Source organism: Nelumbo nucifera, chromosome 1 (genome assembly GCF_055504915.1).
Source record: "Nelumbo nucifera cultivar China Antique chromosome 1, China Antique-T2T, whole genome shotgun sequence".
Lineage (NCBI taxonomy): Eukaryota > Viridiplantae > Streptophyta > Magnoliopsida > Proteales > Nelumbonaceae > Nelumbo > Nelumbo nucifera.
Genome location: NC_142649.1, coordinates 183,237,010 through 183,262,202, shown reverse-complemented (window position 1 = coordinate 183,262,202; position 25,193 = coordinate 183,237,010). Strand labels below are relative to the sequence as shown.

Sequence of the window (25,193 nt, the reverse complement as noted above, 5' to 3'; positions counted from 1 at the left end):
GTGGAGGATCAAATGCACTTACTGGGGCAATTGGAGTGACTGGATCAACAACTGGTGGTGGAGCGGAGGGGGGGCATTGAGACTGAAGAAGACTGTTGCTTCCTAAAGTAGGTCTGGAGTTGTTACAGAGGTGATATTGGTATGCTTGAGGTACTTGTAGAGTCAAAACTATGCAACAAGGGAGTGGAAGGAGCTAAATTTTACAATATGTTCAAAAAAAGACACTCTCAAAGAAAACTACATTACGAGATATTCGAATACGACAGACCGAAGGATCATAGAAAAGGAATCATTTATGTTCAGAATTGTAACCCATAAAGGCACACAAAACCGCTTGTGTAGTTACCTTTGTGTGCTAATGAGGTGGAAGGTGAACGCACACATATTCGGGCATCAAATTGGGTAGTAACATAAGCATGAAAGTGCTTAAATACATAATAAACTTCAGATTTCTTTCAAAGAAAATAAGCCCAAGTGAAACGGGTGCAGTCATCGATAAAGTTTACAAAGTACTTATAACCTAACCATGAGACAACAGGAAACGACCAAACATCACTATGTATTAAATGAAAAGGAATTGTAGCATGCTTAGAGTGAGAAGGAAAAGATAAAATATAAATCTTACATAAACCACAAGTAATGCAATCTTTATTAACATTCTTAAAGGAAATAGCAGAAACAAGTAAACTACCAAAAGCAAATAACTGATCAAGTTTCTTAGAAAACGGATGGCCAAGGTGTTTATGCTACACATGCCAATCATTATTACAATTAAAGGACTTAAAACCAGAAGTAGTAGAAAGCAAACCAGAAGTAGTAGAAACGGGTGCAACCTTATTCTTCTCAAACTCCGAAGCAAATAGTCGTCCTAGTCTATGCCCACAAAGTAGTAGAAAGCAAACATCAGAACAAGGTTCAAAGTATCGATACGTATCAGCCCGTATCGGCCGATACGTATTGTGTCGATGGCTTACCGATACGCCCCTCCAGGGGTTGTATCGGGTCAGACACGGTTCAAAGGGTAGTCGGGCCTTAAATTGACCCCTCTAAATCAATTTAAAAAAAAATAAATAAAACAAAAAAAATGTACCGATACAGGCCGATACGCCCTATGTTGATACTTTGAACCTTGCATCAGAAGTGAATGAGATAGTGTTACCTTCCTCTACAAGTTGGCCAACAGAAATTAAATTGGTGGTGAGCTTAGGTACAAATAAAGTTTTGGATAAATGAAATAAAGATGACTTAGAGGTAGATAAATACAAATCATCACAGCCAAGTATATCTAATTTTTCACCATTTGCAGGTGATAATGTGTTTATTGGGATGGGATACTGACCGAGTGTGACCCCTGTCATATGGTTAGAGGCTCCTGAGTCAATATACCAAAGGTGATTTGGTGAAGGACAATAGGTTGGTGACTTACCAGACAGGTCAATAGCAAAGAAGGCTGAGGACATAAGCTGTTGAATCCGTTCTTCAGACATGCCACCAGAGGTGTCATTTTGGACAGCCACAGAAGTAATGTAAGAGAAGGTATCTGATCCATCTACAGTAGTCTGATAGACCTTGTAGCTTCCTTTCTTTTGATTTGATCCACCACTTTTCTGAGGCCGAGTAAGGCATTCAGTAATGATATGGCCTAACTGGTTGCAATAAGTGCATGTATTCTTTTTCTTGCAATGGGAGACAACATGCCCAAACTCCTTACATTCATAGCACTGTACTTTAGAGAAGTCCTTCTCTTTCGGTTTTGTTGCCAGGAAGACAGTATCAATGTTGGAATCTTTACTCCCATCAAGAGTGGTCTATGTAGCAAATCTAGTTTTAGCTCTCAGAAGAATAGTATCTAAGGGTCTGAATTTGAAAGTACAATAATTACATTAAGAGGTATATTGGTATTGGTGAACTTTTCTTTCCTCTAAACTCTGAATGCAGAGAATGTTGTTCTGAATTCTAAATTATGAAAATTATCAAATATCCATTTTGACCTCATATATGAGAAGTTTTGTTTGTCTTTTTTGGGGGTATCATTAGAAAACAAAAAGTTGTCTGATTGCACTTTAAGAGATAAGAGGAAACGAACAACCATTTTTCTCTTACAGTTAAAAGATTCCTCTTAAGAGATAAGAGTTAAGAGGAAACAAACAGGCCCTAAGTCAGAAAGTATTCCTTTGCTCAGGACATTAGATCTGTCAACTTCAAACTCAGGCCTGAGATGCATTAGAAAATGCATAATCTTCTATCAAAGTGTTTCTTCATATACTTCATCCAACAGTCCAACGGATCCTTTCCCATGTATACTAACTCATACTCTGTCCAGAGGTTAATAAACCCTGCATAGTATTCCTGGACTTTCCTTTCTCCCTGATAATATGAGAAGATGTCAACCTCTATTTGGTACTATCTAGAGGTGTTCGATTGCTGATAAACTTTCTCAAGGTACTCGTACATTTCATGGGCAGTCTTGTACCCTCTCATAGGGATTGCCATGTCAGTTTTGACTGATCCTAGGATCCATGATGCAATTTTTGCATTGTCAATCTTCCACTGATTAAGACCCTTAATATCTGAATCATCAGGTTTAGCTACAGAATCATCAGGTTTAGCTACAGAACCATCCAGATATCCTCAAAGACCCTTGACTTTGACATGGAATTGAAAGTTAAACTTCCATAAAGCATAGTTTGTGACATTGAATTTAATAGGAAGAACCTCCATCCTTTCTGATGCCATTGAAGGACAAAAGACAGCAATGCACACTTCCAGGAAATCAATAAAATTCGAACCAGATGATAGAATTCAGCCGAGGTCCAAAAAAGGTAACTGTAGTATTCTGCCGAACTGAAAAGTGGATTGAAACCCTTCAAAATCAAAATTGATGCAAACCAAACCAAAAGGATTCAGTAGATCTGCTCTGGACGAAACTAGATCTAAGATTTCAGGCTGATCTGATGTCTCTACAAGGAGATCCAAGAAGAAGGAGAAATCTGATGACGCAACAGTCCAGAGAAATGATCTATAAAGTTCAGATCTGAAGCTTCTCTAGGAAGAAGATTCAAAGACACTCAGTTAGAGAGTTCTTGAGACAACAGAAACAGAGATGATTGAAAAGATACTATATGCAGATCAGATCATGACCTGCTCTGATACCATGTCAGAGTCAAGTCAAAATGGCAGAAATAGAAGAGAGAAAATAACAAACAGTTTGGTGGGTGTGTCACCTTGTGACTGTCGACACCCTAAAAAAGATCTTTATATTAAAGAAAGCAAAAGGACAAATCTGCCCTTAGTGTACAAAAGAAAGAGTACAGAAAATGGATGTACAACAAAAGAAGTAAAAGCACAGAAATAGCCCTGAGGCTAGATCTTCTCACTTTCTCTACAAAAGTAACAACAACAATTTACTTTTTTTGTTTTTTTCTCACTTCAAACATGTTTTTTCAGATAGGTAGCGCTTCCTTATTTTGTAATGATTTCTCTATCTGTTGTTTTTGTTCTTTCATAATTTTAGATGATTAAAACTAGGCAAGCAAACTGCAAGCTACTAATCCTCGTAGTTTGACCTTCAATTAACATCTCAAAATATTTGTTGTTCTCCATTTAGCAACTGATGGTAATGCAGTTTTACCAAATTTCTTGCTAGAATATTTTGGTTAGCTTCATCTAAGTTTTGAAACTTTAAAAAATAAAGCTCCTCAAAAGTACAAATCTATATTCATAATAATTCATTTGGTGATGAGAAACCTGATTGCACTAATTTGTTGTAGATTTTTTGTTGGTATATCGCCATTGTCTTTGTAAGGATATTACTAATACTTGGACCTTGTCTTTTAAAAGTTTAAGAGGAGAAAAAATCTCAGTAAAGTAAAAAACATATGAGGTTAATAAAGAAATTTAGCATGTAAAAAGAACACATTTTCATAGCAAGAATAGTTGCGCTGTCCTGCTTAAAACAGGATGATCATATGGCCCCATTGACTTCATCCCAGATACTTTGATAAAAAGTTAATTTACCTGCATCAGGATCAGAGCAACAGCCTCACCAGCAGGTGCAAGGTAGCCAAATTGTGCGGGAAATAAAGTTGCCAAAATTACCACAATTGTTGTTATACATGGAAGGCTACCTCCTTGAATTGCAAATAACTTTGTCAGATAAGTGCCAGTTTTGCAGATGAAGAAGGCCATGGCAAGAGCAGTAACAGTTTGTAGTACAGGGAGCTTGTTTCTGGCCGCAGACTTCGTATCCATCAGACCAGCTACCAACATTAAGAAGTTTTATCAGAAAATATCATTAAAAATGTCCTCTTTTATCATAATTTTTAATCAGAAATTACAGATCACACTATTAACTTTTGAAAAAGGTATCTGGTTATCAAGATTTTCAAATAACATAATCAGATCATTTTATAGTAACACGAGCAGCAGCCTTATGCCTAAATAGGTTTAATACCCAAAACAGGTATATCATTGCACCAAAAAATATCAAGCAGCTAACAACCAAAACAGGAAGAAGTTTAATGCATTGAAAAATGTAAAGGGATAATACTTTCAGCAACCTATAAACATATCTAATCTCAGTAAGAATTTGAAGTACATCATAGATGGAGACATTGGTGGAAATATGACCAAAGAACAGTTAAATGTGCACACACACATAGAGAGAGAGAGAGAGAGAGACCAACATTCATGATGCACCTTAGTTGATCTCAGACTTTCAGGAGGTATTTTAGATGATAGCACAAAGAGTAATGTAAAATATACAGCACAAACAACATTGTCCACAGCTAGTCCAGCAGCCAAAACTGAGGGAGTAATGCCAAGAGCCTCCGAAATAGCAACATAGTTAACAGCTACAGAAAATCAAGGACAAAACTCCATCGTTAGTCACAAAGAACATAAGAAAAAGAACTATTCAATCAAACCATCCAAGAAACCAAGACATGTAAGCAAGAACATTAAAAGTGAACCACCAAAAATCATTAAAATCCAGGAAGAATCCAAAGAATACAAAAATACAACTCAAATTTATCTAATAGAATATTCAGGACCTCAGTTTTAGCCCACCCACCACCAAACACTTTAATTTACAAGATAGCTAAAAAGAACAAACTGAACCTAATTACTCAGAGAAAGACAGAAAAATAAATTATCAAAATGCTCTTAGAATTTAGTCAATATAGTTCTTTAACATGACAAAACCATATTTCTCATGTCAAACTGGAAAGAGAAATACAACTTAGATATAATGAAATCACTTTGTATCTAATGAGGGTTGATGGTTGAGATTTCTGGAAGGTAATACAGATGATGCCATACTGACCTATTAAACAGGCATGGCTCAGGTAGCAGAGTCTAGGAACCGAAACCCAGCAAATAACACAGAACCCAAAGTAGCCTTGCAAAATATGGGAATCAAGTTCCTTGAAGATGTGCATGTGCAATCATAGTGCTGCTTTTTCTTTTTGGTCCATAACTTGATTCCAGAGTTTTTTCATGGCCTGCTCAACCTACTATGGTTATCATGTAGGTTACATGGGCGATGTGGTACATGTGGAACAGATCCTATATGATGAGTTACCGCTCACCTCGGAAGCCCCTTCGAGGGTGGCTTAACCTCCTGAAACAGAAAATGGGGGGGAGGGGAAAGGTAGGAAGAAAATGACTCAGAGAGAGATGAAAGGGATATTCATTCACGCCACTTATTACATGATCAGGGCCTTATATAGCTGGCCTACATGTATGCAATCATGGAGAGAATATCTTCTGGTGGTAGTGTAACTAACTCTGGGAGGCTCCGAGTGTAACTAACTCTAGGAAGCTCTGCCATGTGTCACGCTAGCCTCTCTGTCTTCTAGTGAAATGCTGTTTGGTGGAGGCCTGCTCCACTCCTACAGTTGGGTTCGGAGGGAGTGTTTGGGTCCCAACAATTCCTCCCCCCTTAGCATTGACCTTGCCCTCAAGGTCTAGGTTTGGAAACCTCTCGTTCAGCCTCAGATAAGGTTCCCAAGTGGCAACATCTGGAGGAAGCCCAGCCCATTCTACCTTGGCTTCTGGCACAACCTGACCACCTCGACGAACCCAACGAAAATCCACAATTCTGATAGGCTCCGTGTCAATGTCCCCTTCTTCAGTGAATTGGGGTAAGTTGGGTGAGACAGGTATATGATTTCCCACCGCCTTCTTAAGAAGTAAGATGTGAAACACTGGATGAAGCTTTGAGGTTGCAGGGAGGTCCAACCGATAAGCATCAAGGCCCACTCTCATCAGAACCTTATAAGGCCCATAATACCTGGGTACTAGCTTGTGCCAAGCCCGTCTTACTACCGAGATCTGACGGTAAGGTTGGAGCTTAAGGTAAACGAAGTCACTCACCTAAAATTCTAATGGGCGGTGGTGAGTGTCATAGCGGGCCTTCATTCGCTGTTGGGCTTTTGTCAGGTTGGACTTAAGCAATCTAAGAATCTCGTCTCTAACAAGTAGACGGGTCTCTACTTCTACCACCTTGGATGACTCATATTCATAAGGTAATATAAGAGGAGGTTCTCTGCCATATAGAGCTTTGAAGGGTGTCATTCTAGCAGCCGACTGATAAGTCGAATTGTACCAGTACTCTGCCCACGGAAGCCAGTGAGCCCACTGTCGAGGCTTTTCCCCTATGAAACATCTAAGGTAGGCTTCCAAGCAACGATTAAGAACTTCAGTCTGCCCATCAATCTGCGGGTGATAACTCGTGGAGGGGTGCAGTTGGGTTCCTTGCAGCTGAAAATATTCCTTCTAGAATGAACTCAGGAAAGCAGGGTCCCGATCTGAGACAATGGATCTTGGGGTTCCATGCAGCTTGGCGACGTCCCTGATGAAGATGTCAGCCACCATTGCTGCAGTGTAAGGGTGAGGTAATGCAGAAAAATGGCTGTACTTGGTGAGATGGTCAACCACTACCATGATAACCTCCTTTCCTGCAGAACGAGGAAGACCCGTGATGAAGTCCATGGAAAGGTCTTCCCACACTTTATCTGGAATCTTAAGGGGTTGTAGAAGGCCAGCAGGAGACTGTGACAAGTATTTCTGCTGTTGGAAGGTTTGGCATTCGGATACATAGTGCAATACATCCTTACGCATTCCTACCCAATGATAGTGACTGTTGAGCCTCTTTAGGGTCCGTAGCACCCTTGAGTGCCCTCCGAAGGCAGAGTCATTAAACAACCTTAGAAGTTCAGCTTTGTGGGCCAAATTCTGGGCAACAACAAACCGACCCCTAAAGAAAAGATCAGGCCCCACAACTTGGTAACCAGCAACTTGTGAAGGGTCTCGCCTCCACTTATCTCTAATGACCTGCAACTGCGGATTAGACCTGGTTTCTCGCCGTATAGCTTCAAACAAAGGGAAGCTGGGCTGAGAGCAGGTCAGATGGGCTAACTCTTCTACTCGTGACAAGGCATCAGCTACTTTGTTTGCGAGCCCCAGCTTATATTCTATGAGGTAATCAAAGCCCATCAGTTTACTAAGCCATTTTTGCTGCTCCGGGGTGTGCACCCTTTGCTCTGCTATGTACTTCAAACTTCGTTGGTCTGTCCTTATAACAAATTGGCGCCCCAATAGGTATGCACGCTACTTTTGCACTGCCATTACCACAGCCATCATTTCTTTGACATAAGTGGACTAATTTTGGTGAGCTGCTGAGAGAGCCTTGCTGAAATAAGCAATGGGCTACCCCTTCTGCATCAAGACGGCCCCTACTCCTACACCCGACGCATCACATTCTATTTCAAAGGGCTAAGAGAAGTCTGGAAGAGTGAGGACTTGAGGGCTAGAAACTGCTGTCTTCAAATCTTCAAAAGCCCGTTGGGCTTTATCAGTCCAACTGAAGGAATCCTTCTTTAATAGACGCGTTAGAGGGGCGGCATAAGCCCATACCCCTTAATGAAGCGCCTATAATATCCGGTAAGCCCAAGAAAGCCCCACAGAACCTTTACAGTAGTGGGCTTGGGCCACTTCTGGATGGCGTCTACCTTTTCTGGGTCTACCATGACCCGACCTGCTGCAACCACATGGCCTAAGTATTGAATTTGTCCTTGTCCAAAGGAACACTTTGTCATTTTAGCATGTAACTGGTGCCCCCTTAGAGTTGTGAGGGTGAGTTTCAGATGTTCCATATGTGTGTCCCAATCCCTGCTGTACACCAGAATATCATCGAAAAACACCAGAATAAATCACCTTAGGAATGGCCTGAAGATGTCATTCATGAGGGCCTGAAAGGTGGAGGGGGCGTTGGTGAGTCCAAAAGGCATAACCAAAAACTCATAATGGCCATCGTGGGTCCTAAAGGCCGTCTTGTGGATGTCGGCCTGGTGGACCCGAATCTGATGATACCTGGACCGCAGGTCTAATTTGGAGAACACTCGTGCCTCTCCTAACTCATCCAGTAGTTCATCAATGAGGGGTATAGGAAACTTGTCCTTCACGGTAATCTGATTCAAGGCCCGGTAATCTACGCAAAAGCGCCAACTACCATCCTTCTTCTTCACTAAGAGTACAGGAGATGAAAAAGGGCTGGTGCTGGTCTGTATATGCCCTTTTTCCAATAGTTCTCTCACTGCCTTCTCAATTTCCAGCTTCTGAAAGTAAGGGTATCTATATGGCCTCACATTGGCCGGTTTAGAACCGGGTAAGAGAGGTATCTGATGATCATGAGCCCAGGGTGGAGGTAATTGGTTCGGCTCCTTGAATACATCGCCAAACTGATCGAGTATCGATCTTAAGGCCTCGTATTGGCTTCTGTGGGGTGAACACAGCCCTGGTTGTCCAGAATTGGGGCTGTGGGCCAAATGCCTAAGGGTCTGTTTGATTGCTGAGAAAATTGGACTGAGAAAGGATGGGATGAGAAGAGGAAAATTTATTTTCTCAGTTAGTTATAATGTGTTTGTTTGCTGAGAAAATTTTTGTGAGAAAATCCACTTTCTAGTGTTTGTTTTGCAAGAAAATTTATAGGAGAAAAATCATGCTAAACTATAAAAATGCATGTAATTTACTTTTATGACAACTTGCACCCCCCAAATGTTGGGATGACAAGTTGCTTGCTCTCAAATGTTTCAACAGAATTTACAAGTGCATAACCAAACCTCTACATTCAACCATCAGCAACTCCCTACAGGTTATTTTTTCCTTTCTCTTTTCCATAAATCATTATCTGCAGTTCTTAATGAAGATATGTGCTCTTTGAGAGAGTATCCAGTGCAAGAAGAATCAATTACCTCCGTGGAATAAGGGAACAAGATGAGAAAATGGGAGAATATATTTGTTGTTATGGTGATTTTATATGTTCCATAACCCGTTTGTTGAACAAAGTTAGTTATTTACCTTGGGATCCAAAAGTCTATTTTGAGTTGCTCCCACTGTCATGTTTCTTTAAATGAATTAATTTTCTATTATCTTCATTCTTCCTTTTCTACGCTAAAAGTTGCAATTTTCTAATTGACTTTGCAACCATTGAGGCCATTCAAAGCATAGATTCATACATGAGCAAGTTCAATATGATGAGATGATGAAGCTGCCTCAGAAAAATTCATCCTTTCCATGATAACTGAGACTACATTTGTGCGATTGTACTTTTTAAAATGTGATCAGAAAGTGCCAATGTGGGAAATAAGTCTATCCACAATTTTTAATAATAAATAAGTTTGCAATCTGGAAGTGAGGATAACTGAGACCACATTTGTGCAATTATACTTTTTAAAATGTGATCAGAAAGTGCCAATGCAGGAAGCAAGCCTGTCCACAATTCCTAGTAGTAAATAAATCTATGTTCAATCTGACATTGTTACTTCCCTTTGGCTTCTCTGCCTAAAAACAGCAGCCTCCAGAAGACCTATGGAAAGTGGCAATTGAAAAGAGTTGGTTTCTTCCTCTTGTAAGGAGTTTCTCATAATAGTTTATGGGCCTCTCCAAATTATTTTTGGTGGTGCTCACAATGCAATCTGAGTTCAGAAAAGAAATATTCATTTTTCTTATATGAGAAAGAAGATATGTTTCAATTTTTCACTCCATTGAAGTAGATAAGCATCAATATCTTTGGCTTGGGTCCAAAGGAGCTTTGCTTTGTTGAACAGGGAGATATTTGCATAAGTTGGAACCACCATAGGAAACAGAGAAAATACTGTAATAGTCTTATAGAGATGAACTCCCCTCTAGGATGCTAATGGATATTTAAGCTCAATGTTGACAAGAATTTGTTTGTGAATCTGAGTTCAGCATATGTGTTGGGTCTATTTTTGTGAATATGCATGTGGATTGGTGATGAGCTTGTTAATCTTATTATTTCCCACATTCAGAGATGTAAATGAAGCCACAACAAAAGCTTCCAGGAATACTCTGCTCCTTTGTTATGTCTCCTGTTTCAACTTTCAATTCAAGGATAACTCTTAAGTTCCATTATATGGGTAAGGAAATTTAACCAGCCAGAGTAGAAGACCAGCTAGTAGGTACACTGAGAATATGAAGCAATCAAAGTGTAGATTGGGATCACACTACCCCATGTTATTGCTAGTGCATCTTTAGAGAATATCATTACCATAACTATAATTTTGGTAGGTAACTGAATCTGGGACACAGGTGACTACAAATGAGCATAGCTGCCTGCAGAAGAGGAAAGGAGCATATGAAAAGGAAAATATCAACTAGGTGCAAGAACTCCTCATACAAATTGGGTATGAAATTGGAATGTCACACTTTCTGTTTTTTCAGTTACATTACTCACATATAGGATGAAGAGAATAAAATCTAGCTCGCTATTAGCGCTGTCATGAAAAATAACAGGATGCCAATGACAAGACAATTAAATAAGAAATGATTATTTACTGTGTAATGTAGAGAATTTCAGACTTAGTTATGGCAGGTAGGAAACCAAAACCAGTAGTAGGAAGATGACACATTGAAATGATCACAACTCATTGTAGTGAACAAAATAACTTAAGTTGGGCTCTATATCCACAGGTTTCGAGTCCATCAACTTATAACTCACGTAATAAATGCCGTCCTATCACATTGAAAGCAAGCTATACCCCACCATCTGTGAAGAGAGGCAAGCACAGGGAAGAATTGAGATGCCTTATACCAGTGGAAGCCTTGCTGACAATCACAATCTTATCATTATCAATTTATAATCAAATAGCTTAGTTAATATTCCTTGGAAAACCAAAGATTTCTCCAATCTCCATATGTAAATACCTCTACATAGTTTCTGAAAAACTTTTGCCATTAGTGAAGAAGAGCCATAAATATTTGAAGACAAAGAAACAAGCATATCCAATAGGGCCAGGGGGTTTTAGAATAAGGAAGCCATTAAGGATTCATTCTTCAATTACAACAGAAGGGTGCAGCTTATAAATTCCCAAAGAGTAATAGTACATGATTGCGAAGTACTGGAAGCACACATTAACAAAAGAAAAATGAAAAGAAAAAAAGAAAAAAAGAAAAACATCAATATGGATTAAAGGACCAGAATCAAATGGTAAAGTAAAATAGACAGAGCTAGTTAGGGTATATCTAACTACTGTCTGAATGAAGAAGATGTCTAATCGAAATGTGGGTAAGATTAAGAAACTGTCTGCACAGGGTACCTATCAATGCAATCTTCCCAAGGACCCTTGGGAGAAGGCTTTACATGCCGAAGAGCTTCCCATACAGCACTGTTACACTTGAAACCACTTCCGAATGCAATCTGCCACACACGGTGGCCCTTGCGCATCCTCCCCTTGGCCTCTGTGTAGGCCAACTCATACCAAATGGAGCTTGACAATGTATTGCCGAAATGGTGGAGGGACATCCGAGAAGCCTCAACACGTACCGGCATCAGCTGTAGGTTCTTCTCCAGTTCATCAATCACAGCCCTTCCTCCGGCAAGTATGCAGAAATGATCGAAAGCCAGCTTGAAGTCCGGAATGTATGGCTTCACCTTTGCATTGAACAGCTTCTTCGCCACTAGAGTTACAAAGAAGAGAAGCTGCTCACTAATTGGGAGGACAAGAGGACCGAGGGTGGTAATGTTGGTCTTCAGAGCTCCTCCAGCAATTGCCCGAGAAATTTTCTTAGCTTTTTCTTTTCTCACCGGGGTCGCACTGTTTTGGTGAACCCCGCTCACTTAATTTTGGGATCCCGCGTCCCTCTTGTTTCTCATCCCAAAACACAGTTTACCAGTAAACAAACACAAGATAGGAAGAATAATTCGGGAATATTCCCTTTTCTCATTCCTTTCTCAGCAATCAAACAGACCCTAAGTGTATAAATATGGGTTGGCCAGCATCCTTGGAGGCACGTTTCATGGAGGCTAAAGTGTCACCTTGTGGACTAGGGGGCCGCACCCCTTGTAAATGACAAGTCTGGCCATCCTGGTGAAAATCCATTGTCATTTTGGCCCAATCACATAAAGCAGGGCCCAGGCCACGCAACCAATGAATCCCCAAAATAATATCAGCCCCCGAGAAATCCAATGGGTGGAGATCCACCACAAAATTATGTCCCTGTATGAGGATTTTTTCCTTCTTACATACACCATTACACGACATCTGACTCCCATTAGCCACATGGATTGAAAAGAGAGGAGTGGGTTGTATGGTCATACCTAGCTGCTTAGCCAAACGACAAGTGATGAAATTCAGGGTAGAGCCACTGTCAATCAGAATCATCACGGTCCGGCCCACCAATCTTCCTTCTACGTGCATGGACTGAAGAGAGTTGAGGCCCATGAGGGCGTGTAAGGAGATCTCGGCCCCGTCAAGTTCTGGTCCGTCTGGAATCAGTTCACGGTCATTTAAGTGCTCTGGGTCTAACACCCGCTGGACCCGGCATTTATGGCCCGGTCCAAACTTATCATCATAGTTATAGCAAAGGCCTTTCTCGCGTCGGGCTTGCATCTCAGCCCATGAGAGACGTTTGAAGGGCATAGTGGGTCGGGGCAATATGGGCTTCTGATGATCCCCAGCTGGTTTCATGGGCTGCTGATCGACCCGTGGAGGAGTCCTCAAATTCAAGTAGGTCGGTTTGCTAGCTCTACGACAGTTGTCGATTCTTTCTTCTTGCAGGCGATCCAATCCCACTGCAGCCATGACAATCGCCGGATGGAGAGCCCTCACCTCCAGACGGATATCCTCTCTGAGACCTCCCACAAAACATCCTACTAAGGCTTTCTCTGGCCAGCCATGTACCCTGGTCGCCATCCGCTCGAACTCAAGCTGGTACTCTGCTACCGTTCCAGTCTGCTTCAACCGAGTGATAAGCTCGTCATAGTCCACAAACGTCGTCGGCCCAAAGTAGATGCACAAAGCTTCGGTAAACTCTGCCCAAGTTACCTGGGGATGACTCTGGCGATACCACTAGAGCCATAGAATCGCGTCTCCTTCTAGATGAATGGAGGCGACGGAGACACGCTGGTGTGCGGGAATTTCGTGGTATTCGAAATACCTTTCTGCTCGGAAGATCCAAGGAATGGGATCTCCACCAGAATAGTTGGGAAAGTTGATCTTAGTGACTTTTCCGGTGGGGTAATACCCTGTTCTTTGGCTACTGGAAGCAGAGGCTTCCGCTCCTACTGGGTGACTGGTCTCGCCGGACTGTTGCTGAGAGGCGAAACTGGAGACGACCACCTTGAGTTCCTTGAGTTCGTTCAACACCTGGTGGAATCCAACCTCAAGCTGGTCGACCCTATCATCCACGGTAGTGGAACGTGTCTATGGCATCGTGAAGCCTAGGATTTGGATAGCCTGGCTCCGATACCAATCTGATGAGTTACCGCTCACCTCAGAAGCCCCTTCGAGGGTGGCTTAACCTCCTGAAACAGAAGATGGGAGGGGGAGAGAGGGGAAAGGTAGGAAGAAAATAACTCGGAGAGAGATGAAAGGGATATTCATTCACGCCACTTATTACATGATCAGGGCCTTATATAGCTGGCCTACATGTATGCAATCATAGAGAGAATATCTTCTGGTGGCAGTGTAAGTAACTCTGGGAGGCTCTGAGTGTAACTAACTCTGGGAGGCTCTTCCGCGTGTCACGCTAGCCTCTCTGTTTTCTAGTGAAATGATGTTTGGTGGTGGCCTGCTCCACACCTACAGTTGGGTTCGGAGGGAGTGTTTGGGTCCCAACACTATATCACCACACTTGGGGAAATGTAAAGAATGAATTGCCTTGGTTGTAAGTAATCTGAGCATCAATGAGAGCTTTCCAACATAAACATGAGCTTTAACATCTTTATAGAAAATAAGATCAAATGCATAAAACTCTTGTTTTACCATTATTGAGCATGATTTGAATACTCATCTTGGTGTATGAACTCATAAAAGTTACTTACATACTTAAGAAAGAAAACCAAACCTTCTAAAGAAGGTTATTGTCATATTCCTTCAAAATATTATGTTAGAGACAATCATCCTTATTCTCCACTTCAAGTTCTGTCAAAGAAAGAAACTTCAGGCTAGGACTTGTGAAGAGAGAGAGAGAGAGAGAGAGATTCACTTTCTTTCCACCTGTATAAAGAACTACATCTGACCCTTCAGCAAAATTATATTCCTTCAACAAAAAAAGGAAAAAAGAAAAAGAAAAAACATGTAATAGAGATGTTTTGGATCACCTTAAAGAAAACAAACCTTACCCTTTTACAATTGGGCCTATATCTAAAATTTGTGGTCTATAAGAAAGTAAACTCCCAAGATGGCAAAAGCACCTTGAATATCAATCAGCAGACATAAAGCATAATGTCTTTGCGATAGTAATACTGTAATAGAGATACATGATGAACTGAAAAATGCATAGCAGATAATTCCCATATCAATTCTACAACAATGGCAGGTCTGTGCACATTAATAACTTAATAGAATTCAAATGCCAGTGCTGCATCACATGACAAAGCTTTGAACCTGTGCTTGACTCAACCCAGTTATGTCAAATCCTTCTTGGAAGCTTGGTGGGTGAAAGGGCTAAATAATAAAAGAAAGATCGTCTGAGCTTCTATTCCAACTGCAATCATTTGGTTGACAGAAAGAAACAAGAGGTTCTTTGAGAATAAGTTTTCTTGGGAGGAGATTTTAAAGAAAGTAGATATCTGTGAAAAAGGCTTCCCTGCATGTTACTATCCATGCTTTCTTAGATATATATAATCTGTTTGAAGTGTAATTGGGAAGCACCTGCATGGTCCTTTTATTTTCCTTCTGTCATGTGCTATTCTTTCTGCTGGCTATATAAAATCTGCTTTGAAGTTCCTCACTGTATTAATGGGATGGCCCATCCTCTCTGGATTGTATCTTGTATTCCTAACTTTTATCAATAAATTATCTTGCCTTCAAAAAAAATGCCAATGCTGCTTTACATTATGTTTGTTAGATGTTGCTATGCACAAAAGAATGAAAAAGCATCTCCTGAAAAATACCTCCACCAATATAACTGCCCATGAGGGCAGATGCAATCTTCCAACTATCTTGACCAAGTGATCGCATGGGCACCATTAGATATGCCACTAATGTTCCAAATGTTGTAGCAACTGCGACAACACAAGAATAAATTAACAAATAAAACCACCTAAACAAGAAATAACGACAACAAAATGACAAGCAGAAGCTCTAACCTTAGATATGCATAGAAATAGCAATATCCACCTAAAAGGAAAATATAAGGCTGATTCACATTTCACATGGATCATCTTGGTAACAAAAATGTGCAAGTTTTGCAGGGATTTACCCCGCTGACAGATTATTTCCATAAATTTCTCCATGAATTCAGGCAAATCATCTTGACCCAGGTGGATCACCCTAAAATTTTTCATTAGACTCCTACTGTGAGGCTTTCTGAACACTTAACGACAACACCAATAACTTGTCAGCTTCATTATTAATTGGAATACCTTCAAAACAAAAAGTGGTGATGCAGTATGTAGAATTGGTGACCACTAACCTATAGTGGAAAGATCCTATTAGGAAATTTTCAGACATCCAAATTTATAAGAAAAAATTGTTCAGTGTCATTCAATAGGCCCGTGGCATCTCGACCACTTAATATGGAATTTCAAAACCAAGATTTATAATTGTAACCTCAAGATCATCACAAAATAACAGCTCATTACTCCTGTTCACCCAAGTGATTTACAAATTGAGTGGCTATGGTTATGAAGTCACATACAAGCATAGCCTGCTCCTCTTTCATGAAGTTTAAGAAGTTCATTTCGTGGCCACATCACTTTCTTAGGCTATTTAGAAGAAACCAAGAATACATGAGTGGAAGAAACAACCAAGGTTATGCTTATGTATCTGAAGATACCATTTCAAGGTACAAGGGCACATGACTAAGAATGTGCATACCTTTCCAGACCTACATAGTTTCTGAGCTCCAAATGTCAACCATCACTAAGCATGTGGAGCACCATAGTTGTAAAAGGGTAGCTCTCAAGTATCAATCTTTTTATGGAAAGAATGCAGAAGAAAAATAAGGAGATCTATGGCAGCATCTGTCATATTCTGCCACAACGAGGAAAGAATGGTTTCTTCAGGGTTGTGTAGCCACATTTTCCTACCAAAGATTTGGGCAAAGATCTCTATGATTTAGTAGAAGTTCAGGACTGTTATCAGTCTTCAACCCTAATGGATTTCAGGTTCAAAAATAAGAAGAAAGGTAAAGAGAAAAGAGGAGGAAGAGGGAGGAGAAGCAGTAGAACACAAGAGTTGAAAAAGGAGGAGCAGAAGCTTAATGTTCTGCCACCGCCATTTTAATTAATATTTATAGGTTATGCTCATTACATGGAAAGGACAGATCTGCCCTTAGTCTTTACATAACAAATAGAGCAAAAAAAGACTGAAATAAATAACAATTGAAACAACTAAATGACCAATAGCTAACCCTAGGAAGACTAGAACACCTTCTACTCTACGAACACAGTGGGACCGTAGCTGTGGGGCCCACATCAGTGTTCTCTACACTCCCCCTCAAGTTGGGAATAAATGTTTATCATTCCCAACTTGGATAGATCCGCCACTAGCTTCTTCCGTGGTACAGTTTTGGTGAGGATATCTGCCAGCTGCATGTTGGAGGTGATGTATGGGAGACACACTTCTTGTGATGAGACCCTCTCTCGTACAAAGTGTCGATCAACTTCAATATGTTTAGTTTTGTCATGCTGCACCAGGTTGTGTGCTATATTAATAGCCGCTTGATTATCACAATACAGCATCAGAAGCTTCTCATACTCAATACCCAACTCCTCAAGTAGTGATCTCAGCCAAAGAATTTCAGCCACTCCGTTAGCCATTGATCTGTACTCAGCTTCAGCACTAGATCGGGAGACAACACTCTGTTTCTTACTCCTCCAAGAGACCAGGTTACCTCCCACAAGAGCACAAAATCCAGAGGTAGACCTTCTGTCATCAACACTCCCAACCCAATCGACATCCGTATAGACTTCCACCTTCATGTGGTCATTGTTCTTGAACAGTATACCTCTACCCGGGCATCTCTTCAAGTATGCTAGTATTCTGTCTGCTGCTAGAAGGTGCGTGGTTCTAGGAGAATGCATGTACTGACTGACAACACTAACTGCATAACTGATATCTGGCCGAGTGAGGCATAGATATAGGAGCTTTCCCACTAACCGCTGGAACATAACTTTGTCTTCAAGCAGCTCCCCACTCTCTGCAGTAATCCTGTGGTTCTGTTCAATGGGTGTATCTGCAAGTTTGACACCTAGCTTTCTAGTTTCAGCCAACAGATCTAAAACATATTTCCTCTGAGAGACAAAGATCCCCTGTTTAGATCTAGCTACCTCAATACCCAAAAAATACCGTAGTGTACCCAGATCTTTCACCTCAAACTCTTGATGAATGAGCTGTTTGAGGGACTCAATCTCATGGTTGTCATTTCCTGTCACCACAATATCATCAACATATACTGCAAGTAGTGTCAGTGAGGACTCCACCCTCTTAATGAATAGTGTATGATCTGACTAGGCCTGTACATAACCGAACTTCCCAAGGGATAGTCTGAATCTGTCGAACCAAGCTCTAGGTGACTGCTTCAAACCTTACAATGCCTTATTGAGCCGGAAGACCTTACCTGCCTCTGTATCATAGAATCCAGGAGGCAACTGCATGTAAACCTCTTCCTGCAAGTCCCCATTCAGAAAGGCATTTTTAACATCCATTTGGTACAAAGGCCAAGTGTAGCTTGTTGCAAGAGATAATAGAACCCGAATGGTGGTCATCTTGGCTACCGGGGCAAATGTCTCCAAGTAATCTATACCATAAGTCTGAGTGAACCCTTTTGCAACTAGCCGAGCTTTGTACCTCTCAATGGAACCATCCGCATTGTGCTTCACAGTAAATGCCCATCTGCATCCAACTGGTTTCTTTCCTTTAGGCAAGTCAACTAGCTCCCAGGTATTATTTTTCAACAGGGCATCCATTTCAACTTGCATTGCACCTCTCCACTCCGGGACTGATAGGGCTTCTTGCACTGTTCTTGGAATAGAGACATTAGCAACGGAAGTGAGATAGGACCTGTAGGAGGGAGATAGGCGATCATAGGACAAAAACTGGGAGATGCAGTGGGCTGTAGATGTGGTGCAATGTCGTTTTCCTTTACGGATGGCAATGGGAAGGTCAAGGTCATCTGCAGGGGGTGAGGTAGCAACAATGGAAGGAGTCTCTGTGGGTCCTGGGACTGTAATATCTGGACTTGGAGCCATAGAAGAGGTTGGAGCTGGCCGGGACTGCTAATGACCGGGATCAACCTGCCTGCATCACCTGTGATAGACTCTCAACTCCCGATCCCCCTGACCACCCTCGCTACTGCAGCCCTCATCACCCACTGGAATAGGTAAGGGAACAACCCCAAAAGTATTAACCCTGCCCTCACTACACTCCCCCTGAAGAAAATGACCCAAATCTCCACGCTCACTACTCTCCCCCTAAGGGGAGACCCGAGAATAGTAGGGTGTCTCCTCAAAGAAAGTGACATCCATGGATACAAACTTCTTCCCTGAGATAGAATCATAGCAACAATAACCCTTTTGAGTTTGTGCATAACCAAGAAAGATGCATTTGGAGGCCTTGGGTTCAAACTTGGAGTGATGGGGACCGAGAAGCTGAACAAAACAGGTACAACCAAATGTTTTGAGAGGAACAGTGAACAACTCCTCATCTGGGTATAGAAGGGAAAAAGGAGATGACATATCAAGAACCCGAGAAGGAACCCAATTAATAAGATAAACCGCTGTGAGGATAGCATCACCCCAGAATCGAATAGGGACATTGAAGGTAAACATAATGCTTCTAGCCACCTCCAAGATGTGCCTATTCTTCCTTTCTGCAACCCCATTCTACTGAGGTGTATGAGGGCAAGTGCTCTGGTGAATAACCCCATGAGTAAGAAGGTAAGATGCCAATGGCTTAGCAAAGTATTCATTTGCATTATCAGATCTAAGAACTTTGATCTTGGCATCAAACTGGGTTAGGATCATTTGGTGAAAGTTTTGGGTCAGGGCGGGAACCTCATCTCGTGAACGCATAAGATAAACCCAAGAAAACTGGGTATGGTCATCAACAAATAACAGAAAATATCTGTACCCACCCATGGAAGGAATGTGATATGGGCCCCAAACATCCGTATGCACAAGATCAAAAGGACGATTGCTCCTTTTATTGCTCAACGAATAAGAGTGTCTACAGTGTTTAGCAAACTCATAGCTTTCACATTGCAACTGGGACAACTCAACAGATTCAAACAAATTAGGAAACAGACTCCTTAAGGACCGAAAAGACAAATGACCCAATCGGTTATGCCAAAGCATAACCGAACTCACACTCTGGGAAACAAGTGACTTCTTATCCCCTAACTCTTTCCGACGAGAACTCTCCCCGAGCAGATAGATCCCATTCGTCTCACGGCCAGTCCCAATCACCTTCTTCATCTTCAGGTCCTGAAAAACACACCGGTCAGGGAAGAAGGTTACTGAGCAGTTCATGTGTTTGGTAATACTACTGACTGAAAGAAGGTTAGTATCAAGCTTAGGGACATGTAAGACAGAAGACAAGGAGATGGTATCCGATAGCTTGATGTCACCCTTGCCAAAGATGGGGACAAGGGAGCCATCAGCAATAGATACTTTATCCCTACCAGAAGATAAATGATAAGTGGTAAACAATGAAGGCAAGCTAGTCATATGGTCAGATGCACCTGAATCTATTACCCAACAGAGTTCAGTGGTACCTGGAGCTGAGGCATGGCAGGCTGAGGCTCGAGTACCTGAATATGCGGAAGCAAATGTGGTGGGGGCTAATGGTGACTGCGGTGGCTAAGCTGAGTTCCCAACTTCCCCTTCCAACTGTATAAGAGCAGCCCGAACTGCGGCTAAGGTCTCTAAGAATGTGCCTCTTGTGCCAGACGAGGATGCTGAATTAGTATGCACTGCCACATGAACGTTACCCTTCTTGCTTCTTAACTTTGCCGGGACCGAATAAGGATGTAGCTTCCAACATGTTTCTTTTGTGTGTTTGGGTTTCTTACAATGCCCACATACCACATAACTGCTGTTCCCAATACTGCCTTCTGCCTGATTCTTAAACTCCATTTCGGTCAAGAACCAGAAGTCTCAAAATTAGGGTTACTACAGTCAAAAACAGTACTTGGACTATCAACCACAATCACAAAATCAGTATAGAACCAATCTGTACTCACAGTAGATGTACATGAAACAGGTATAAAACTAATCTGAAATCAGTAACCACACACAATAGCAACAGTCCGAACTATTTTCACCCCTTTAGAAGAGTTCGAAACCCCAAAAGAAAACTGAAAAACAGTTTGAAGAACAATCTGATATGCTGAAGCCGAATTGGGGTTTTAATCAGTCCTAAAAGCAAATTCTCAGCCGTACACTCCAGACAGTACCATACGGATAAGGCTTTGTAGTAGGGTTAATATGAAACCCTAAAACTGATCAATGTTGAGGAGAGAACTATTAGGATTTGCCACAGTATTAGATCACAAGGTTGAGTCCAGTACTAGGGTTTGCCGCAGGATTAAGACAAAACCCTAGAGAATAGAAAGATAAAACCCTAGAGTGGTTCGGCCGCCCTTGCTAGATAGGTCCAACCTATCTTCTCTGATAGTACTTCTCTCAGAAAATGAAAAACTTACAATAGGATGTTGTTCGCTGCCTTCCAAGGTTACCCGAACCCTAGCCTTCTCTGATTCTTCCTGATCACCAACTCGCTGCAACTGTGGCAATTCTTCAAACAGCTGCTAATCCTCTGGAGATCTCCAAGAACCAGTCAACGAACTCTACTTTCTCAGCTTCCAGCCTTAGATGGTTCTCATGTGGTCGGCTGGACTAGACTCACATGAGAAACCCTAGCTCTGATACCAAGTAGAAGTTCAGGACTGTTATCAGTCTTGAACCCTAATGGATTTCAGGTTCGAAAATAAGAAGAAAGGTAAAGAGAAAAGAGAAGGAAGAGGGAGGAGAAGCAGTAGAACACAAGAGTTGAAAAAGGAGGAGCAGAAGCTTAATGTTCTGCCGCCACCATTTTAATTAATATTTATAGGTTATGCTCATTACATGGAAAGGACAGATCTGCCCTTAGTCTTTACATAACAAATAGAGCAAAAAAGACTGAAATAAATAACAACTGAAACAACTAAATGACCAATAGCTAACCCTAGGAAGACTAGAACACCTTCTACCCTACGAACACAGTGGGACCGTAGCTGTGGGGCCCACATCAGTGTTCTCTACAGATTTCATTTTCATATATTGCCTACCTTTGTGTTATGGTGAATGGTTTTTGTAGTAGTCATTAGGCTGTCCAGGTATGATCATTTTGCACCCTAGACTGTCCAAGCATGCTCAAGGGTGGAACTACATGCATTTGAGTGGGGTAGATTGACCCCATTGAAGTCCAAAAGAAGCATGAAATTCATGTATTATTTCAGGCTTTTCAGTCCATTTTCCCATATTGACCCCAGTAGAATTAAATGAAAATATGAGTGTGGGGTTAATTTAGGCATTTTATTTGGACTTTAGACTAATTGACTTTTAGACTACATATATAAAGAGCCTGTTTGGTAGGGCTTATGTGGTGATTGAGCTGCATTGACAGAGCTGCTTCCAAGAAGCTACCTATGATAGCTTCACCGGAAAGTTGATTTTTGGCCCATATAAGCCTATTTTCAGCTTTCCGGATTTAACCAAACAGGGCTTCACTATTTTCTGGGTTTCTTGGCTCATACAATGCCAGAAGTCATTGTGTGTCCCAAACGGCCACAGAGTCCTCCAATGAGCTGCAACTTGGGCAGTTGAAAATGTAATAATAATAATAATGCCACTTCGGTCCCCGAACTTTAAAACACAACAATTCAGTACCCGAACTTTAAAACGCAGCAATTCAGTACCCGAACTTTCAAAACGTGTCAATCCAGTACCTGCCGCTTAACCAGCCATTAACCAGCTGTTAAGTGACATTTGAAAAGACAAAAATGCCCTTCGAGTGTCATCTAATTTTCTTTATTAACCATCTAAACATTGACAAAAAAATGAACAGTCCCAAATCCTTTTCTCTTCCACTCAAGAAAGTTGGGGTCACGTCTCAGTGGGCATTCTGGTGGCCCCAACTTTCTTGAATAGAAGAGGCAAGGATTTGGGACTGTTTATTTTTTGTCAATGTTTGGGTGGTTCATAAAGAAAATTAGATGTCACTTGAAGGGCATTTGTCTTTTCAATTGCCACTTAACGGCTGGTTAGCGGCTGGTTAATGGTAGGTACTAAATTGACATGTTTTGAAAGTTCAGGGACCAAAGTGGCACTAGACCCAAAGTACAGGGTACTAATCGGGAATTTAATAATAATAATAATAATAAAATACATTTTGAGTTTTTGACATTTATGAAGCTTAAGTTATTGTATGACCCCACTAGAAAAAATTCCTGGCTACGCCACTAAGCATGCTTATTTTGCATCCATCTCATCCTTATGGCCAAAGGATGACAGAAGGAACTTTAAAACATCACTATGTCATATCATCTGTATTTACTATTTAGTTCTTTGCACTATAATTGTATAAATCTGTTTTAAAGTTCCTCATTGTATTGATAGGATGGCACAAGACTTTAGCAGCATCAAACTCTAGGATTGTGAAGTGCAACAACTGCGCTGAAATATAGTGGCTGGTGCAGTAGACTCATATGCCACCCGAGGATACCACATAGGAGACCTGGTGCTCAATGAAAGACGAATTTATGACCCCCAATCCTGAGGACACAGGCTGATGTCATAGCATGAAGAATGTTACGTCACTTGCTTATTTATGGTTTAGAGTTAAGTTAACCGTAAACCCCTTACAAGTGTAATTGGTTAGAAAGAAAATTACTTAGGCGTTGAGATGGTGAGGGTTTAATTTGGTATTCTCAAGCTGGATTTTATCTTTGCATAATGTTATATGTACATCCATCATCTGCTCTGGAAGAGCTCATATAAGATACAACCTACTATGGTGAGCACCCTGTTTTCTCAATTAAGAACTTTGCGGATCATTATCCTTATGATGAGCACCCTGTTTTCCAAATTCATTTTAAGATACAACCTACTATGGTGTTTAACTTGGAGCATATGACAAAATGACAGCTTGCTTTTATCTTCTCTGTGTATGAATATGTGCAGCAACAAGTCATCAAGCTAAATTCAAACAGACATTTTATTTGGTACAAACTTTCAGTTATACCAAACCACAATTTTCCAAGCACATAACTCCCAATTTGTCATTTCAAGAAAAAAAAAAAGAAAACGATAACACAGTGATGCTTTGAACAAGTCAATGAGTAGAAAAGAGAAGGGAATTGAAATGTAAACTAGTATGACCTGATCCAAGCAAGAAAGCCAAGAGCAATGTTCCTGTTGAGTGTACCACACGACGCAAGTCCGCTCTAAACAGCAATAACGGAACAGCCATGGGGAGCAGATACTCCATCACTATCGAATAAGCTGGAGATTCGTAAGGTATGATTCCGAGATTACTAGCCGCAAGCCCAACCAGTATGCTCACCAGGGCAGCACTCAATGTGCTCCCCACTTTGGTCTTCTCGGACCTTCAATCCCATAATCCCAATCCCCCAAGAAATTGAAGAAAATCAAACAAATAGGAAGAGTAAGAACCCCAGACATACAATCGGGTGAATATTTCAACAGAGATTACCAGATACCGAAGGCGCCCGTGGCAAAGAGAGCTGTCCATGTTCCCCATTGGTCTTGAGGGGAAATGAGAGGAAAGTTCAACTGGGCTCTGGTCGTTGCACATCGACTTGAGTTGGGGACCTTAGTAATGATGAGAGGTGAGAGGATGTTATTCTTTTTCCTTCGAAATGGCTGGTGAGAGATAGAAGAGCTTGTCGAGGGAATTGAGACCGCTGGAAGACAATGGCGGCAAAGGTGGGTTGATTTTTGCGATATCCATAACGACTGTGGAGAGAGAGACGCACATAGGAACGATAAAGGAGAGGCCATTAATGGTGGAAGGGTCGGTTGTGACTTGTGAACTGCCGTGCAAAGTGCAGACTGCTATGTACTGTTCACGTAGTGTATGGATTGTGGATGGATTACTGGTTCTCGAATGGGTGCGAGAAGCTTTGAGACTTGAGAGTGGAATTGCAAACGGATCGAATCGAATCGGATAATAGGTTTTCGGTTTTCTGCTCAAAAGAACATAATCGGATATATCCATAGGCACATAATTTGATTCCCGTGATTCCGTCCCCTATATTCGAATTCAAATCGAACCTTTTCCATCGGATTCATAAGGATCCGAATCGAATCCGAATTGCAATCGAATATTCAATAATATAAATAAGGGTTCATAGATTTTTCCTATAAAAAATTAAAGAAAAATCTATAATACATGGAAAGAACTTTGTCCAATGAAAACATCCCATGAATTCTCACCAATGACATCACATTTGCTGCTCACAAACTCCCCACATGCACATGCACATCTCAACATACATCGGAAATATCTCCCGAAATTGTTAGTGGAAGATGTTCACATGGTTGAGATATGCTATGCTGTAGGGCGTTCGTGGGGCGCCCTCTATGAGGTGCAGATGTGAATTCCTCATCACTACCACCTGATTGGCCACATCTTTTATGATGCAGTTGATTAGTTCTAAATTTT

General features: G+C 41.2%; 1 protein-coding gene across 2 annotated transcripts in view; it reads right to left on the bottom strand.

Moving 5' to 3' along the window:
* The window catches only part of LOC104595988 (uncharacterized), a 39,437-nt gene extending 14,772 nt beyond the window's left edge, over positions 1 to 24,665 (bottom strand). The window contains exons 1-5 of one of the 2 annotated variants that reach the window (XM_010256946.3): positions 24,222 to 24,663; positions 23,888 to 24,114; positions 15,419 to 15,529; positions 4,686 to 4,853; positions 4,018 to 4,259 (exon numbers count right to left, since the gene is read on the bottom strand). In XM_010256946.3, coding sequence (XP_010255248.1) covers positions 4,018 to 4,259; positions 4,686 to 4,853; positions 15,419 to 15,529; positions 23,888 to 24,114; positions 24,222 to 24,529 — 1,056 coding nt within the window. In that variant the 5' untranslated portion in view covers positions 24,530 to 24,663. Of the gene's footprint in view, positions 1 to 4,017; positions 4,260 to 4,685; positions 4,854 to 15,418; positions 15,530 to 23,887; positions 24,115 to 24,221 lie in introns of both variants that reach the window. The other variant, XM_088895537.1, reaches the window with a different exon arrangement.
* Positions 24,666 to 25,193: the final 528 nt, after the last annotated feature.